The sequence below is a fragment of the Zootermopsis nevadensis genome, unplaced genomic scaffold (assembly GCF_977971745.1).
Source record: "Zootermopsis nevadensis isolate Lab colony 2312 unplaced genomic scaffold, Znev_1.0 Znev_ptg000027l, whole genome shotgun sequence".
Taxonomy (NCBI): Eukaryota; Metazoa; Arthropoda; class Insecta; order Blattodea; family Termopsidae; genus Zootermopsis; species Zootermopsis nevadensis.
Window position 1 is genome coordinate 568472 of NW_028259159.1, and position 20253 is coordinate 588724.

The 20253-nt window shown below is 35.4% G+C and overlaps 1 protein-coding gene across 9 annotated transcripts in view; it reads right to left on the reverse strand.

Annotated features, from left to right (window-relative positions):
* Positions 1–1632: 1632 nt before the first annotated feature.
* LOC110836480 (sodium/myo-inositol cotransporter 2) overlaps positions 1633–20253 on the reverse strand; it is a 45493-nt gene continuing 26872 nt past the window's right edge. For 8 of the 9 annotated variants that reach the window (XM_022077680.2, XM_022077684.2, XM_022077683.2 and 5 more), the window contains 7 exons: positions 19478–19646; positions 18912–19031; positions 18081–18176; positions 13577–13703; positions 12380–12522; positions 7744–7809; positions 1633–4875 (listed from right to left, as the gene is read on the reverse strand). In XM_022077680.2, the coding sequence (XP_021933372.1) occupies positions 4690–4875; positions 7744–7809; positions 12380–12522; positions 13577–13703; positions 18081–18176; positions 18912–19031; positions 19478–19646 (907 nt within the window). In that variant the 3' untranslated portion in view covers positions 1633–4689. The remainder of the gene's footprint in view (positions 4876–7743; positions 7810–12379; positions 12523–13576; positions 13704–18080; positions 18177–18911; positions 19032–19477; positions 19647–20253) is intronic. The other variant, XM_087356583.1, reaches the window with a different exon arrangement.

Below are 20253 nucleotides of genomic sequence, written 5' to 3' on the forward strand. Positions count from 1 at the left end.
AACCTCGATGCATCGTTTTCGGCGGGGGTGGGAAATAAAAACGATGAATGCGGGAAAGCATTAAAAATTTAAAAAAAAACAATGTTTCTCTTTCAAAGTTACTTCTTTTTACCAAAAAAGTCTTTAATGGACAACTGGTTTGTCGAAACTTTACGTTTTAGGCCAAACAGAGCCCTTTCCACGTTCAAAATGTTTTCTTCGTCACGTTCACTAATATTATGCGCATAAAAGAACGACTTCACTTTTGCCAATGCAGCGTGTGCTTCGGCAAAGTTCGGGCTCGCATTCGTCGTTTCTCCCTCTTCCTCACCGCTCCCTCAACCTTCGCGGACTATAACAGGAAAAATGGAAGTACTATTACTGCCGAACTCAACGAAACGTAGCTGTAGAAGACACGATATGAACCAGAAGAATGAAAAAGTTTCGCTCGCCTTTCCTTTGTACTTATAATAAAAGCATTTGTGAAGAAATTCAAACTGCACATGCCATCTGGCATCGCTGGAACGAAATATGAGTGCACCCAAATTAAAATTGTAAAATTTCTGACAATGGGCACCGCCATTCACTCCAACTATCACCCCTGCACCGCTGACCCCTCATTCCAAAAGAATCTGTGCTGGTTGGGCGACATAACAGGTTACCGCTACTGTTTATTCCAAAAACATTGTGCGTCTTTCGGTATTAATTTATCTCTAAACCCAGCATTTTAATTTCTCAGAAACGATCATTGCGGGAAAATTGTGGGCCGGGACAGATTTTTGAACGATCGATGCGATAAAACGATAGTTCGAGGAACGATAGAAGCGGGAAAATGTAACATTATTTTATATGGGATGTATCCGGGACCGGACAAAACGGACGATGCATCCGGGAAAACGATAGTTCCGGGAACGATGGATAGAGGTTTCACTGTAGTTACAAATATACAAAAGCAATAAAAAATAATAAGTACAGTATACATATTTCACACCCTGCAAATACCCAAGAATTCCTCCATTCATAATAGTGGCTGCTGCACATGTCTTGGAAATATTACAAAAATGTAAAATGAACTTTTTAATGCAAATATTATTTTAGCCTCATTTAAATTTGTGATATATATGTTACCGGCAAACTATGATATCTGGCAATGTATAGAATGCCTGAAGTCGGTAAGCAAAGTATGAAATTCAGGCATTTTATAAAATTGCCTAGAACCTTTAGGCAATGTATGAAACTAACAGTTTATTTTATACTTTGCCTAGGTATTCTGTAGAATACCTAGGAATTTTATAAAATGTCTCTGATTCTGTAGGCAAAGAATCATTTATATTTGCAAAAACTTAATACAATACAATTTTTTTAATTCTCAACACTTTTGTTAGGCTATGTTAGTATATAAAACTTTTTTTTATTCTCAAAACTTTTGTTATGTTCAGATTCAGTAGCTTGGTGTTTTTGCGACTATCTTGTACAACCTCCATCTTGACAGCTTACCCAATCAACTTTGATTAATTTTAATTTACACAACTAATCAATATTAACTTTACGATTTATTTCATACTGACTTTAGGCATTCTCTACATTGCTGGTAACATATATATTAAATGACCTTTATGCACACCACATGTATATAGATTCATTATCACAAAATAAAAAATAAAACATTTTATTGTTTTGAAACATGGCATTTAAGAGAAATCAATGTGAGTACATTCTACAACTGGTAATTTATGGACTGTCACAAAGTTGTAAAACTCAACCATCCAAACAGCATACACAAATATTTTAATACAGTGCTTTTTGACAAATTTATTTCCATTTTTCATGCATGCAGACACTTGTACAATTACATACATTATGTACATATATTACTTAAGCATCCATCTAATTATGGCTAAAAGGAAATTGGCTTTGAAAATTGAAATGCCTATAACAGAAGCTGTATGTTTGCATAAGTAAGAACTCAATGCTGAAATACTGTGTTATAAAATACCAGTGTTAAGAGCAACAGGAAGTTCCTCTAGAATTCAGTAATTTCCATAACAAATAAGTATATCAAGGCAGTTTCATACTTCTTGTCCTTTCTTTGTATGTTCCTTTGCCACTTCCCAAACAATAATTATATGGAAGAATTTAGGGACCATGATAAATTTGTCATTTCATCACAAGGTTTTAAAATTATTTATTATTTTGCATAAGTATCTTGAAATTTTATCCTCAACATCACCAGGTCTTTTTACAGCCTGACATATTTTATAACAGGCCTTGTGAAAAACTTGACATTTTATCCTTAAACTGCAAATCCCTTTTACAGTCTCCCTGTATAATCTACATCTATGGCATATCAAATAATGAATTTGGAAATTTAATCTATACAGATACAAACAGCTGCACATACTAATGTGCCTCTAAACCAATATACATGCAAGTAAACCATTTCTCTTTTTGTGTTGGGTAATGGTTACAAGAAGTAGAAATATATTAACTTTCATGCCAAATTACTTCCCAAAGGCAAAACTAATATGACACATACAGCAACATTTATAGGATTCACAACCTTCCATACAACTCAAAGCTTTAATTTAGAAGGTTCAATGTAATACTTCAAACATATGCACATTTCAGTCTGAGTCTAAATGCATAAACTTTATAATACAGTCTTAATTCTGGCTCAGATATTTGTTTAGAGCTGGGGCCATATTTTCCCCTTCTTAATTTTCAGGATGCAAGGTTATAAATGACAACAACTTACTGCAAGACCATGACAGTTTACTGAAACTGCTAAGTTATGCCAAATGTTTGCAGATAGGTTCACATATTACACAAATTTTCTTTAGCAAGATCAGTCATTAGTGAGATATATGACACTGCTTTTGCTTAAGTAATCTTATAATATGAAGTTTAATGAGAGATGAGCTCTGTCCTTGATCAGTGGAATTGTGGGAAAGCAGGAAAATAACGTGACAGTGCTAAGTAAATCAGGAACAGGACTGCAGCTAAACATGTCAGAGCTCTTTCTTCGAGTAATGGACAATAGTTACAATTACATTATTTGGAAAACTTATCAAATTCTGATCCAGAAACCACCAAATGGAATAGCATTTATAATGACTAATGAATTCAAGGAGTTCACTTGCTGGCATTATAAAATGTGATTCAAAACCAATGATAAAAGCACTTTTCAGTAGGCTTTTCCTATGCAAAAGAAGAATTTTATGAAGGTAAGATACACTACTGACATAGACCATTTACTGGCCTAACTTCTTCATAAGATGTTTCCACTTCTTGTGGGTCATCTAATAACCAAACCTTCCCAGAACTACTCAATTTCTTCTCATATTTTTCCATGGCTACGTTGTTTTTGAAAGCAGGCTCTATTCTGTATTGTTATATTGGTTCAATTTTGCATAAGGAGACCTAAATCTTAACAAACAAAATAATATTTCTCATCTGTAAAAATCCTATCTGTTTGATACACATGAATTATTAGTCAAATTATGTAAAACAGTAAAGTAAAGTTTGTCCCACTAGATGCCATGTAGGCGTTTGCAGTGAGTGGAGGTATAGCTCCTCTCTTCCTTGACCTCGGCACTAGATGGGGGTGAGTGGTCAGCATCACGTCCCGGCCGGCTTTACCCCCGGGAAAGGACCCCGGTACCCATTGTAGAGGCTGGGTGGGCCCCACAGCCAGTCTGGACGCAGAGGCTAGAGGAAAAATCCTCTGCCCCCGTCGGGGATCGAACCCCGGTCATCCAGCCTGTAGCTAGTCACTATACTGATTGAGCTATCCCGGCTCATAGTCAAATTATGTAGCTTGCAAAATTTTCTCCTTTTGTTGTTCCTAGATATACATTTTTATTCTTTCTGAAGCTACATAAGAACATTTAAAACATTGTAAACCAATACTGGTTATTCACAGACAGGATATGGCATTTTTTATTCATTATTCAGTTGTAGAAAAAAAGTATTAGGTTATTATAACACGGGGAAAACACATGGTTTGTGAACCTTGGACTTGTATATTGTAGCTTTTGGCTACAAACTTAAAATTTTGAGCACCCTGGTCCGCATGAGATCATGTGACTTTCAGATTCTGTTCGTTTATGCTGGAGTGAAATGTGAGGAGGTTGAACATTACATATTTATTTCATTTACAGAATTTTAACAGTGTACTTGCTATGCATGACAAATGTCCAAATATAAAATACAAAACAATTTGGATCATGACATCTGTGAAAAAGATAATTATAGTTAGGCATATGTGCAAGCATACAAAAGTCTTTATTAAAAGAGACATATTTTTTAAAAACAGTACATACATACTTTTCAGATGCCTGTTGTTTTCCCAGTCAGTTCTAAGCTATGATAGCAGTTCTGTACTACAATTAAAATGCATTTCTTAACAATTCAATTCTATAGTATTCTTGCAGTTTTATTACTTTTATGGAAAGAAGAAGCAAACAATATAGCAACTCACACAGTCTACATCTAAATGGAATATAAAACATTTTCTAAACATGTACCATAACAATGAACAAATTTTCTCCTTCTGTTTGCCTTTTGTAGTTACCTTCAAACAACTGTATACTTATAACTAGGTAACTCATCTCTGGTTCAGCATAAACGAACAAACTGAAGGATTATTTACCAATCTGGTTGTGATCATCCATATGGATGCACAACAGAAGTATTATGAATTTATGTTTTCTAGCTGGTGGAGTTACCATGATACAGAGAGTGGTTGAAAGCTTCCATCCTCAGGTATTCAGTCTCCTCTGCTGACAGTGGGCTGACTGAAAAGAAGGCATAGAGTCCAACTGCCACCATTATGATTACTGCCAGGCACGTATTGAGAATACATTTCTCTCGTGGTGTCTGTTCCAGGGAGTTGATCTGGAGGACACAATGCAAACATCAAATTGATGTCCTGAATGGTAAGATCATCATTCAACCAGGCCTGACTTGGTAATGTCAGGTCTTTATCAATATGATTGAATAATTTACAAGAAACCACATTTTGAAGACCCTGCTACGGTAACTTCCTATCACATCTTTCTATATAAATACTGTGTCAAAGAGCATTAAAAGTGTGGTCATTTTGAGTGTAATGCTGGAAAATATTACTGTTACTCACACCTATACTTCTGCCTGCACACTGTTAAGAGAAGAAATGTTAGTTGCCGTATATTTTTCCATCTCCTCTCTAAAAGAAGTATCTCACCCATTGGTTGTTCTTTATCCTGCCCATCATAGATTAATACGTTTCCAACATCACAATGAATTATGTCAAATTAGTTTGTGTTCTAAACTGATACATCCTCCATGAAGTTCAAAACAGTGGTCCCCAACATTTTTGTGCCTACAGGCACATTTGAGAGTTTATGAGATCGTGGCGGGCACCAACCAATTAACAAAGCCAAATTTTTTTTTCTCTGGACAAATAAGATATGGACACCAAATAATACACAAAACAACACGACGTTTAATGATACAAGAAACCACACAATCAAAAATACGTACTTTTATAAGTACAATTATTATTACTCAAGTGGGAAGTTAGTGTCATGTTTGGCACAGCATTTCATCGGCTGTTTTTGCAAATTAGGGAGTGTAGGATGATGATGCTGCTCGCAAACAATCGTCAAGATGGACGTCAGTAAGTCGAGAACTGCGCTTCGATTTTATAATGTTCGTGGCTGAACGGCCTTTATTATTCAGTATAACCTCTTTCCCTATCAACGCGGGCACCCAAAAAAGCTTTGGCGGGCGCCATGGCACCCGCAGGCACCGCATTGGGGACCACTGAGTTAGTACATAAAGTCACATACATAAACATTATAAATAAAATATGGTAAAACAGACATTTATTTACAAAACCATCTATGCCAGAACATCAATTTAAGTTGACTACAAAATAAAACATACACTGTAAAATATGACACTGCCTCTTATCAAATGGTTATACACACATAAAGCATTAGTTCCACACCACATTGCAGATCAGTATTAATGAAGCGCCAACCAGTTAACAAGAAAATACATTCTTCAGTTTACCCTTTAATTACAGAGTAAAGGTTATGCAATAAATAAAAGACACCCTATGGCATAAATAGTATTTTGTGAACCATGCTTACAGCACTCAGAATTTGAACTGCCATTTTCACATTTACTAGAAAACATCTTTCAATTCCATACCATTTACAATAACAAGTACTGTGTATAGAATAGTGGCAGAATTTGATGGTCATATGGATTAATAACATAAATAATATTTTAACACTTGTAGCTCAGTGATGACTACATATAAGACCTATTACAGTCTTCAAGATAGTTATAAAACTGAGAGAGAAATACATTACCTCAGAATAAAGACCAGATGCAACTGCTGTCATAATGAAATTGAATAACTTATCATTACTTTAGGTGAACCCTTTGTTACATTATGTGAAATTTATACAAAAACATGAATTGTGCTTTATAATATGTATTGTATTATTATTATGACTTTTTCCACATCCTATTGTCATCTGACTATCTTATGGATCCATGGAATGTAATAAAGATGTGTGTATGTAACATTTATAAGTTTGATAATTTTCTTTCAACATTCCAGACTAGTGAAGAGTCACATGTCATCAGCAAATTGTACAGTCAAATATTATCCATAGAAGGGCAAATAACAGCAGTTGGCTGGTTATCTACATGTTCGGCAGTTTTCAACTGCAGTATTTCACTAACATAAAATTGAAAATCTAATGTCTGTTGATCCTTAAAAACAAATAATTTTGTAAACTGATATGTACGTATGTCATATTACGAGAGAAGATATCTGTAGCAATATTCATATTTGCTACAGATCTTCAAGAGAGACACGGTCTGGTATTTGGTGTATTACACATGAAATTTAAAAAAATACTTTAAATTCAGTTTACCTCAATATTAAGTGCTGAAATGGTCCCAGTGAATTACTTACTCATGATGTAGTAACTGTAAGCATGGTATCACATTTGGGAGGCACAGTTTAATTCCTATATAATAAGAGCTTGACTGGGGTTTACACACATTTTCATCTACCATGCAGGTTAATAGAATTATTATACAGTCATGTGTTTCCTGTTCCTCATTTACAGCACTTCATGTTTTAGATTTACTTATAGACTTTTCTTTTCCCATGAAGCATTCTTCCCACTCGGTTCTTCCAGTTATATTACAGAAAATATCTTTAAAATATATAACAGCTTACTATCAGATGCAACCAGTTCACAAATCATATTATCTGTCTTCATAAGCCTCTCAACAAAAATTTAAAACATCAAACCTCATGAAGAAATACACATCTATTCATTTAGGGTAATGGGAGAAACAGCATATGCACATCTTTGTTAATATTTACCTGTAGTTGTATGTTTATCAAATTCTTTGTCTGTCATGCAACAAAGACATTTCTTCTTCTCTGATTTCCTCAATCATTAATATAACAGCACATGCAGCAAATAAAAATCAGAAGGACAGAACCAAGAAGAGTATAATTCAAATGAGGAATATGTTCAGCAAATGTGGAAAACTGCAACATACTGATATTCGCTGTTGTTTTGGGGGGATATTTTCACCCAAATGGTTTAGATATCTCTTGCAGCAGTTTTCCTATTTCTTAAACACAACCTGCACTTCATCTACATTCATCCTGTATAAATTGTAGAAACAGAAAGAAGAAAATAAGCAGAGAGGAACCACTTCAAATTTAAGGGTGCTGTGTCTCACCTTCTTCAATCTTAATTGGTCTTCAGCTTCTCTTGTGAGTCTCTGTTCCCTCTCAGGGTCTCTTTCCTTGAATGATATTGACAAATGTGTTTCATGCATTACTTCATGTGTACCCATTATACAGTAATCCCCTTCTCACCAACATGCTACTAAAACAGTCTCTAACATTACAGCAAGATCATTTCATATAACTAATAAGTTCATATCATTATCTTTTAAAGAATATTTTAATGACTTCATTCTTCATATGTTCAAGACTTGTGAAAACACATGTAGGAATTTTATATCCTGTCATGTGTGATAATATCTGTGTATTTAGTTTAGAATGTAAGAACATGATCGCAATTTAAATGTGGTGACACTAATCAATTTAAATGACAGATTAAGCCTATGGGTCCAGAGTCAAGTTTATTGTACCAATTCACAGAAACAAATGTTAACAAAATGTTGAGTGAAAGTGTTAAAAACGGGCAAAATTTTGAAAAGAAATATAAATGGGACCTCTATTGAAAAAAGTTTCCAAAGTTCGGAGAGTTTCTTTCAGTGGACACCTATTCCAATTTCCATACCAGAATACACAACTGAAACATCAAGACACTCCACCAGAAAAAGAGCTATTTTTTTAAGACAGCATCTTCTTGAAGAAAATGAACAAATGCTGATGAAGGACAAAATTTAATTCTGTAAGAATTCAGATTGCCATAATTTCCAAAATTATGCATAAATATTAGTTTTAAAAATGCAATGGTGTACAGCGCTATAATCTGCAGCAGAGTTTGTCTTGAAGACAGCTGTCTTATGGGTTGTAGCACCACGTAGTCTGGTAGAAGTTTACGAATATTTCAAAGGTACCTGCTGCCTCCACCATCAGGGCAATGATGATTATGAAGGCAGGATGTATTTCTGAAACACTGGCATACTTCCACTGGCATACAACAACCCAGAAGATAACCATCTTCATACTCACCACCATAAGAACTTCAGATCCTGTAAAGCTTGTCTCTTCATCTACATAATCACATCAACTGAGTTTTCAACAGGAAAATATTTGTACATGTCTACTCTGAAATTCATCCAGAAGATCCACAGTAAAACATTTCTGGCCTGCCAGCAGATTGACAGTGTGGCTAACATCTAAATCTTCTCCCTCTCTGAGGAACTACACTTTCTCTTCTGCTAGCCTACACTTTAAAACTATAGTAAAGCTGACTTGCTATACTCCATGATAGCACATGGGGGGGGGGTGGGGGGGGGGGTGTGTGTGTGTGTGTGTGTGTGTGTGTGTGTGTGTGTGTGTGTGTGTGTGTGTGTGTGTGTGTGTGTGTGTGTGTGTGTGTGTGTGTGTGTGTGTGTGTGTGTGTGTGTGTGTGTGTGTGTGTGTGTGTGTGTGTGTGTGTGTGTGTGTGTGTGTGTGTGTGTGTGTGTGTGTGTGTGTGTGTGTGTGTGTGTGTGTGTGTGTGTGTGTGTGTGTGTGTGTGTGTGTGTGTGTGTGTGTGTGTGTGTGTGTGTGTGTGTGTGTGTGTGTGTGTGTGTGTGTGTGTGTGTGTGTGTGTGTGTGTGTGTGTGTGTGTGTGTGTGTGTGTGTGTGTGTGTGTGTGTGTGTGTGTGTGTGTGTGTGTGTGTGTGTGTGTGTGTGTGTGTGTGTGTGTGTGTGTGTGTGTGTGTGTGTGTGTGTGTGTGTGTGTGTGTGTGTGTGTGTGTGTGTGTGTGTGTGTGTGTGTGTGTGTGTGTGTGTGTGTGTGTGTGTGTGTGTGTGTGTGTGTGTGTGTGTGTGTGTGTGTGTGTGTGTGTGTGTGTGTGTGTGTGTGTGTGTGTGTGTGTGTGTGTGTGTGTGTGTGTGTGTGTGTGTGTGTGTGTGTGTGTGTGTGTGTGTGTGTGTGTGTGTGTGTGTGTGTGTGTGTGTGTGTGTGTGTGTGTGTGTGTGTGTGTGTGTGTGTGTGTGTGTGTGTGTGTGTGTGTGTGTGTGTGTGTGTGTGTGTGTGTGTGTGTGTGTGTGTGTGTGTGTGTGTGTGTGTGTGTGTGTGTGTGTGTGTGTGTGTGTGTGTGTGTGTGTGTGTGTGTGTGTGTGTGTGTGTGTGTGTGTGTGTGTGTGTGTGTGTGTGTGTGTGTGTGTGTGTGTGTGTGTGTGTGTGTGTGTGTGTGTGTGTGTGTGTGTGTGTGTGTGTGTGTGTGTGTGTGTGTGTGTGTGTGTGTGTGTGTGTGTGTGTGTGTGTGTGTGTGTGTGTGTGTGTGTGTGTGTGTGTGTGTGTGTGTGTGTGTGTGTGTGTGTGTGTGTGTGTGTGTGTGTGTGTGTGTGTGTGTGTGTGTGTGTGTGTGTGTGTGTGTGTGTGTGTGTGTGTGTGTGTGTGTGTGTGTGTGTGTGTGTGTGTGTGTGTGTGTGTGTGTGTGTGTGTGTGTGTGTGTGTGTGTGTGTGTGTGTGTGTGTGTGTGTGTGTGTGTGTGTGTGTGTGTGTGTGTGTGTGTGTGTGTGTGTGTGTGTGTGTGTGTGTGTGTGTGTGTGTGTGTGTGTGTGTGTGTGTGTGTGTGTGTGTGTGTGTGTGTGTGTGTGTGTGTGTGTGTGTGTGTGTGTGTGTGTGTGTGTGTGTGTGTGTGTGTGTGTGTGTGTGTGTGTGTGTGTGTGTGTGTGTGTGTGTGTGTGTGTGTGTGTGTGTGTGTGTGTGTGTGTGTGTGTGTGTGTGTGTGTGTGTGTGTGTGTGTGTGTGTGTGTGTGTGTGTGTGTGTGTGTGTGTGTGTGTGTGTGTGTGTGTGTGTGTGTGTGTGTGTGTGTGTGTGTGTGTGTGTGTGTATATAGCTCCTACTCATTCTTGCCCTTGGCAGTAGATGGGGGTCTGAGTGGTCAGTGTCATGCTCCAGCTATACTGTACCCCTAGTACCCACTGGATAGAGGCTCATTGGGACACAAGGGCTAGAAGAAAAATCACTGGCCTCTGCTGGAGATCAAACCTCAGTCATCCAGTCCATAGTCATACTATATTAACTAAGCCACCCCAGTTCATACTTTGAAACTATACAGTTGTCAAAATGTATTAACATCTAAGAAAAAACTATTCAGAGTGGAGAATTAACAACATTGCCAAACAGTATCATAAATTCATAGTGCATAGTAAAATCGTCAAAAAATGTGACTATAGCCTGGCAACTCAGCTTACCCTACTGTCACACTTTGACTGGAGGATGGGGAGAAACTGCCCGAGCTATGAAAATGAACGCATCACTCTGACCCCTTGCAATGAATTTAGATCCACTGGCTGTACAACACACTTTGTTAATATTTTATTATACCTCTGTATGGCCATCCATGGAAGGAGAACAGTCAAAGGCTGTAAAGGACTCTTTACACTTCTTAAACAATTAACATCTTTCCAATTTTTTTTGTAAAGGTGCATACGATCTTAAGTCATATTACATAATAAATATAATGCTGACAGAGGCAGACACGGCAGTACCTTCAAGACTCTCTAAAACATCAATTTCATCACAATGCCAATCTTAGATATTTTCTGCCTGAAATTTGAACTATAACACCTCTATGGGACTTCTATTCTTCCCTTAAAAGCATGTCCAGTTAATAAGTAAAGGTCTAGCATTATATTTTATACAAGAAAACTCATATTTCCCTCAATCCATAACAGAAAAAACTAGATTGTCATCTTGAAACTGCAGCATTCCTTCCCTTCCTTCCATCTCATCTCATATGTAATTGTATTATTGAATCTGAATCCTCCAGAGGCTCGTAACACTCAGTTTCAAAGAACTGTACTTATTTTTTAATCATAAGTTCATTGAAACAACATTTCTAAGGCATAGCAAATTGTGAATGCCCCCTACATGGGTTATTAAATAAGAAACCTTCAGTCCCAGTGTTTGGGATAAAGTTCTACACCCCTCATCTTCCTACAGAGAAGAGGTTTGTCCACAGCCTCACGATGACAATCTCATCAACTCCAGAGAATGTTTAACTACTTGCAATTTCTAATAAAATAATAAAGATCACAGTAAAAGTATGAACAATTAAATTATCAAATAAATTTCTTTCTTTACTTTTAACATTTTATGGTTTGAACAGGATGCTTTTATCTTAAATCACAAATATCTGCCACATATCACTAAAATATATGTGATTTTATATCTTTGGTGTTTGGTAAGAAGGACTTCAATCAAACAAACATACTGACTTAAGCGCTTCTTACCGAATACCCAAGATATATGAATGTCTGTATTCTCCCATTTTCGTTTGTATGTAAAACAATTATTGTTGGTACATAACAAGATGCAAACAGAGAATCAAGTAGTGATACCATAATTTTATCAGTGTCCCTGTGAGTACAATGCTGAGTAGTGCCACTTCATTTCCATAACTGTATTTCATCTTACCATAAATTCTATTTTACCTATGGAGCTAAAATAACAGTCATGTTAAAATACTGACACAGTCCACTGCTGAGCTATCTTATACTAACATCATAAACAAATGATTAATGCCAGTCTTTGAGAGTTGACAAGAATTAAAACTACACACTTTAAAATTGCCCAATTTAAACATAATGATCAAATGGTGAGGTGAGAATATTTTTCACTATTAAAACTACTTTACAGAAATTGTTATCACTCTCTGGAAAAAATTGTTTTGACTCACCTGATCCAAGCGATCTTGAGCGTCTCTTGCAATCCTGCGTTCTATCTCTGGCTTAGTCTCAACACCACACACCCGTCGGAAGAGTCGCAGTAAGAGATTTGGTTTCTCACAGCTCTTATCAGGAAGCTTATTTACATCCCCATCTGAAAAACATGCAGTTATTTAGCCATCGGAAGAATCTTCATGCAGATGGATAAGAGTCACATGCTCTAGCTTTGGGAATTGTATAGACTTATGGTAAACCGCCTGTTACATAAATATTTGTCTCTGTACCATTTCCTTACAACAGTGGGCATTTAAATCTCACCTTTGACTGGCAGTGACACCATTTCAACAATGAATATATGACAGTATGAGATATGAAGCTTTCACAATGGCATAAATGTGTATCACATTCTTCCAAGGTGTGACATCATGTAATCATAGAGGAAGAAACTATCTGTACAATGTAAATATGTTCTACAAAAATGATGGCAACCACCTACATGATTACACATCATCTAACCTCAGAAAAACAAGCGACAGCTAATGCTGAAGCACTTATTTAAATGGAATGAATCACTTTATTCAGTGTGTGTAGTGTTAATGAATGAGAGACTGTAATCAGCACATTCTTTAATTTCAATAAGGAATAAAGAGATACTGAAGATAAGAAAATGATACAATTACCATACAGATCCTGAGATTAAACAGGAGTAAACAGCATAGTCAGGAGCAAGTGTGTACAAGTCTACAAGTGAAAAAGTGTCACCTTCTATAACGTATGTTTAGCAGAATGACGTGTTGGGATGAACTCACCTCAACAAAGATTTCTCTACTATAAGCCACAGACTAATTAAAACTTGTAAAATGTTAACTCCACTGACAACACTATTATATGTTAAAAGCCACTTTATTTTTGTATTTGTGGTTTATTTCATGATGCTGTCAGTCACTCAAGACTATATATCATCAAATGATGAGTTGATTAATGAGTAATAAACTGGAAGGCATATGGGAGGAAATGGTCATAGCCTGTAAAAAGGCACTGTCCTGGAATCTGCATAGGACTGAGAAAAACCGTGAGAAATATCAATCAGGATAGCTGATATCCAAATCAAGATTTAAACCAGGGCCTTTCGAACATGAAGCAAAGTGCTAACCACTCAGCTGTAGTCAAACAGTTCTCTATTCAGAGACCTGGGTTACATAAGTTACCAATTTCATTCTCAGCGGCCTTCCGTCGTGCAGCCATCATGAGTTCCAATTCTTCAGCCCTCAATGGTTGATCATCATCCTTTCTCTTACGCTGATCAAAACGTGTGCGGTATGTTGTTCGTATCAACTAAAAAACAACAGTACTTGTGGTTAGATAAAAGAAAATAAAACACTAAGTATAAAAGCAAGACTTCATTGTGCATGTCTCTAGTTTCCATAAATAGTATGCAAAGGATACTGACATTATTTCAAAGAGAAAGAAAGAAAGTGTAATTTGTTGAATTTACTGTTGGGAATTTCCTGATGACAATCTACTAATAAAAATATAAACACTGATGACTATATTGTGCAATGGGGCCTACTTTTTTTATGGACTGTAGCTTAAATCACAGTTCAATGTCATGGTAAATCTCACATGTAAAGTAGAAGATCATATCCTATCAGATTTATGTAACTTCAATGACTACTTGTGATAATAAAAGATTCCCTGCAAATAGAAATGTATATAACGGTATTCAAACTTCCAGCATATGTTACATACATGTTAACGCACATACAGAGAATCATAAAATGTCTAAAGTGACTAATACAAAAGTGTCAGATGAAGAGAGACAACATACAAAACACATGTAAGTATTTAACACACAACAAACACAAAAATGAATCATAAAAGAAGAAACAAAATTTCAAGGGGTTCTTTGTAGATGTTTCCAACCATAATTCATAATAGTCGTATCCTACGTTATTTTCCAGGAGGTGGATGGAGGGCAATTCATCACTCATAATGAAAGGGATGCACAACCTTTTCCTCAAAAGGACCACACTGCCAAATTTCACTTTGTCTGAAGACCATATTAAGATGACATTTTATTGCGTCAACCTACAACACTGTATCAACAGATAAATTTATGTAGTGTTGATAGAAACCTTAACACAGGATAACAAAATTATTAGCCCTGGTTTTTACTATAGACATCTGTACTACTTTTGTAGAAAATGATGAAGACAATTCTTAAAACCAATTTTGATCTCAAAATTATATTTTGTTTAAATATTGTTCAAAAAATTGCTAAGTAAATAAAATTATAATCAAAACATAAGTTTAAAAGATGTGGAATTCCAAACTGTGTAAGAATGCAGTTTAAACCTTAGACCATGATGGATAACCGAACTACAGAATTTCATCTACACAGAAGCCTAGCAATCCTGTCTTATCACAACATGAAGTTGTCTTTGTATGTTGTTTGCAAAATTTTCATAAAATTAATGCACAGTGGGAAAAATCTATGTGTATATCCTTCATCTGTGAAAACAATGAATATTTTTAAATTTGGTGTTAGCAGTCTGCAAATGTAGCTATCATGTGAGTTTAATTTTGACTTGTATAAGTTGGATATATTAATCTTCACTTTACAGCACAAGTCAAACTTTGACATCATCAGAATATGGCTCATTATGTAAAAATCTGTACCTGCCATAAAAAATAAATCTCATTATATTGTAAAATGTTAATTTAAAACATTTTTAAATGTGGTAAATATTTAATAAATAAAATGAATAATAATATCTTCCTCTAGATTGTATAGAACAGACTTATAACATCAAACAACAATTGTATCTGTAATGTAAGGGATCTGTTGGTGATCATTCACTTTTCTTTCTGTTGTGAAACACAATACACAGCTAGATCTTTAAACTGTAAATAACTTTAATAACTGAACCAAGTTTCAGTTAGGACTATAAATAAAGGACTTAAACCTATTTCAAATTGATATCCTATATAATATTTAAATCAGCATTAAGAATGACAACATATAAATCATATTACTTGAACAACAATTTATTCCAAAATGGTGCCAATATTTTAACCACCATTTCCATATTATGAATATATTTGGACTGGATTAAAATTAGTTCTAAGATGTAACTTTTTTGATTTCATATTATATTATTTTAAGCCATCAACAATATAAATAAATAATTATATATGAAAAATATATACTTCCTACAACATAAACACTATCAGTTAATTTTATAAAAATATGATCTATTTCACAAATATGAAAGACAGACATAAGATCTGTAAGTTCATTCTAGTATCATTAATAGCTAAATCTACGGTAAGAGAATCTGTCCACCGACAAAAGCAAAGTACTTCTGGGCTGCTAACTGTAACACTGAAGGCTTAAATTCAAGATTATAACTACCTTCATTATCTCCAATGCAGACCTTCAGTCAGCATTTCAGTGAATCATACAGAAATCTACCAGCTTAAAACAAAATAGCGAGATGTTCATGGTCTAAGGTTTATGCTTACCTTGTACGTAAATGGTGAGTATTCTTAACTTGCATCCTTAACACACAGAAGGCACACAAACACACAGACATAAATACAAGAACGGATATAGTTGTGCAACACAATAACACCATGGTGATGTAACAAAGCATAATACTGGTCACAGGCATAGATTTTTGGATACATTTACACCACTTAAAGGAAAAATCAATATTGAAGTTTTCATTCAGATACATCTGATGCAGACAACATGTTTCCTTACAACAGAAGAACTGTATGTAGCTCTGTCTATGTATCATAATACTGAATTATGACTTCAAACATTCCCAAGCAGTATTTCTTAAGGCAGGCTTGAGATATACCTCCTATAGTTCTAGAAACCAGAAAAAATAAGAGTTCCACTTAGAAATCAACAACTGAAAAAATGTGATTCATGAAACTGAGCAAACGAACATGAACATGGGAAAATGAAGAACAGAAGTAAGTTGTGTTAGTAGTACCCATCTTGTGGTTTCCCAACCACCATTCTAAAAATCAACATGGGCATCTTCCTGAGAAAGATAAAATCTTCCTTCAGTGCTCACTGCATTCTTAAAACTATTCAGTATAATTTTTTAGAATAGTGATCACACATACTATGTATCAATATATTTTTCATGCATTTGTTCTCATCATTGTTTCAGTATACTCAATGAAAGTAAATAACATACTTTTTGCGCCTTCTGTAAATACTTAGATAACATAAGGGCTGTTATAGCAAGGTTATTATATCACACACCAGAGCCTGTACCCAAACCAACAGCATCTATGCACATAAAGATGCACAATACCTTCACCAGATAAAAGATGTCTTGAGTCCTGGATAGTATGTGAAACAAGGGTGTCTCTACTTTGCTTTCTATTAAAATAGATTCTACTGGGGATACAAGGGACTGTACCTGACATCCTTTGGTTTTGCCCTGCTTTTGCTACACAATCTTGTGAACAATGTTCACTCTTACCCTTCTATCTGTATGCACAAACTATCTACATTTTAGCTCCAGATGACTGCCTCATTGCCCCTCCCTGTCTTCATAGCAACGTGTGATGTGTACTGTTTTGTATTATGCCTACAGTCAGAGAATACAATGTTTTACCAGAGTGAATAATAGAAAATACCAATGATAATTAAAACAAAAATCTCCTTTAAAATTATCATGTTATTAATACCTGCCAACAGGACTGCACTTATAATTTAACAATTTTTTAAATGTTCACATACCCAAAACAAATTATATAGAAATGGAAATAAATTTATTTTAAATTCTAAATAAAATAATAACTGATTCATGAAAGAGATATTATAATTCAGTCTGCTCCATCTAATATACAGGCCCCAAAAATGTACATTTCTAACAATATTACTAACCACATGGGATACTACACACACAAACACTTACCCATGTTTGAATGGTATTGACCATAACTTTGTGTTTCAATTTCAATGGCACATTACTGATTTAGATATATACTATTAGACACTCATTCCCTTATTTGACACTACAAAGGAGGAAGTACTAATGAAAACAATCTGAAGGTGAAAAATAATTCCATGCTGTTTCACGAGATATATACAAGTTTAGTGTTATTTTGAAAATTCTCCTATTTTAAACCCTTCCATTCAATTCTTTATGACAGTTTCAAAACATCTTCACATTAAATATTCTTTCACAGATATTCTGAATACATGTTTCTTACTGTCACCCATTTTGTTCAAAGTCCCAGTGTTGAAAAATCTAGTCACAGCTTAATCAGTTCATTTCTTCACTTTCACATCTCTTGCATCTGGGAAGTTGCTATATTTTTAGGTAAGCAACACTGCACTGTAAACTCTGTACACACTTTTCAGGATTATCTGCAGTGTGGGAGTTTCGTTTGGTAAGCTATAGTAGCTCACCACTTGGAATGAAACTTCTTGTTTTGTTTTTTTAAAAAAACCCTCAGATTGTCAAGAGAGAAATATCCTACAATCTAACCTGCTCTAAAGTAAGAGATATTTTACATATTACAGCCTGTATGAAAACTCTGAGAAAATAGTCACATTCAATAAAATAAAACTGGTTGCTGCAAGATGAGTGTTAAATCAAATATAATTTGTACAAAAGAAAACCTTTAAAATTAAAATTAAAATGTCATCACAATATGCAAATCAGAATATATTTAACTTACCCTATATTCTGGAGTTGGCTTTGTGAATAAACTGATAGCTATGACCAACAGCAGTGTTGTCCAGAAGAGTAACATTGCAAAGTACATGTAATGCACCTGTGATGGGAGGAAAAAGTTAACATTTATCAATAGCACATGGTAATATTGAGCAGGTTAGCACTGTGATAGTGTATCTGACTTGTTTTAGTACAGAAATAATAGGAATTGTGAAGCTGTAGTAAGGCAGAAGATAATAAAAGTAGGTACAAATATCTACGAATAATGTAATGAATTAAACTGCACAAAAAATAAAAGTAGATGATGTTATAAACTGAAACAAGATGATGTAAAACAAAACAAATTAAATGACATATCTGTAAAATATCATAAACAATCTGTGACTGGAAGTAGAATTCTACAGCTATAGCAAGAGAGAAATTGTATCACCATCTCGTACAACAACAAACAATACAAATTTTTTTAAATATTTTATGTTAAAGAGCTAAGTGGTTTGGTCACACTGGACAATATTCAGCCTCAAGGTGTGTGACCTGAAGCAAACTGTTTTATGTAGCATGTGCAAAAATGATTTAAAACATATATCCAGCTAAAAAGGGAAGGGACCACTTTGAAGACCTAGGCACAGATGGGGGATAATATAAAAATGGAACTTAGAGAAATGGTTAGAGGATATGAACTGGATAAATCTGCCTCAAAATAGGGAATACTGGTGGGCTGTTGTAAAAAAAATAATGAACCATCAGATACCAAAACATGGTGTGTAATTTCTTGACTGGCTGAGCATATTATAAACATCGAAAGGGCTCTAGTCCATACAGTCAGTTAGTGTACCTTTGAAATGATGAGTGGTCGAGTATCTTCTTCATAGCAGCGAGGTTCTGGGAAAGAGAAGTCCAATGCCATGCGAGTAAATCCAATAAAAAGGCCAATTACCAGACCCCAGAAGGCACCCTGAAAGATGATACTATAAGTTAGTGTGTGCGTGTGTTTTTTTATGTAAAAACTGAAGCATTAACAATTTATCCCCTCTGTATTTAGAAGAGAATAAGTAATTTGGCTTACTTCTACACATTTCTCCAATGTTTATTTTAACTCCATCATATATTTAACTTTGAAGACAAGCAAACAGAATTTTAAGACTCTACTGTTTTACCACATGACACTCATTCTGAGTTACTGGATAAAACAAATAATCTTGTATTACAACAAAAAATTATTTCCTTTTTTGTTTTGCAAATAACAGTAAGCTTTCAGTTGATGCAGACTGTAATGCACAAAAAATTTACAGTAACCCAATGGCTGGAAATGGTGGAAACATTATGGATGACAATACCTAATTTATTTCCCCTTTCTTTACACTTAAAAGAGAAGCATGGAATTTACAAGCTTTTACCTACCTGTTCATTCACGCGTGACCATGTTAGAGCAAGACAGTAGATAGCAGCAATGGGAGGAGCCAGGTATGCACCGATTGATTGAATGTAGATATACAACTGACCACCCTGTGTCTTCTGAATGATTGGAATCCAGATGATGGATATAACAACCAAAACTGCTGTAAAGATTCTGCAATCATCCAATCAATAGGACTGTAGAATCATACTTAAGAATTCTTAGCCTTAACATCAACTGTGAAGTTTTGGCCAAGTATCATGTCACACAATCACAGAAATTATATAAGCAGACAATGTATATGACATTTGCTAAAAGTTGTAATGTAAAAAACAAAAAATACTTTTCTAATTTTTTTAACATTTTATAACAAAGAAAGCATATTCTGATTAGTAAAAATTTGTTATCTCCTTCAGCAGCATCTACTAAAACTGAGTCATAACAATACTGTTTCAACAACCACACAAATTTATTATGCAGAGGCATATTCTGAAATAAACAGACTAACACTGGGACTAATCAGCAATACGAAGTTCCCAACTTACTGGACAGCCATACTGTCTCTCCTCTAACTTTTTTAAATTTATGGTTCCTACCAAAATGTAGGCAAAGGCCTTTGATATGCATTACTAAAATAATTGTTAACCATGGGTAAAATCTTAATAATTTAAGAGTACATAAAGTTTAAGAAATGTATGAATATCATAAAAATTCTGGTGCACGTGCCAAAATGTATTCTTTGACCTTTGTGAACAATGCCAGTGTCACAAGAGCTGTCTGT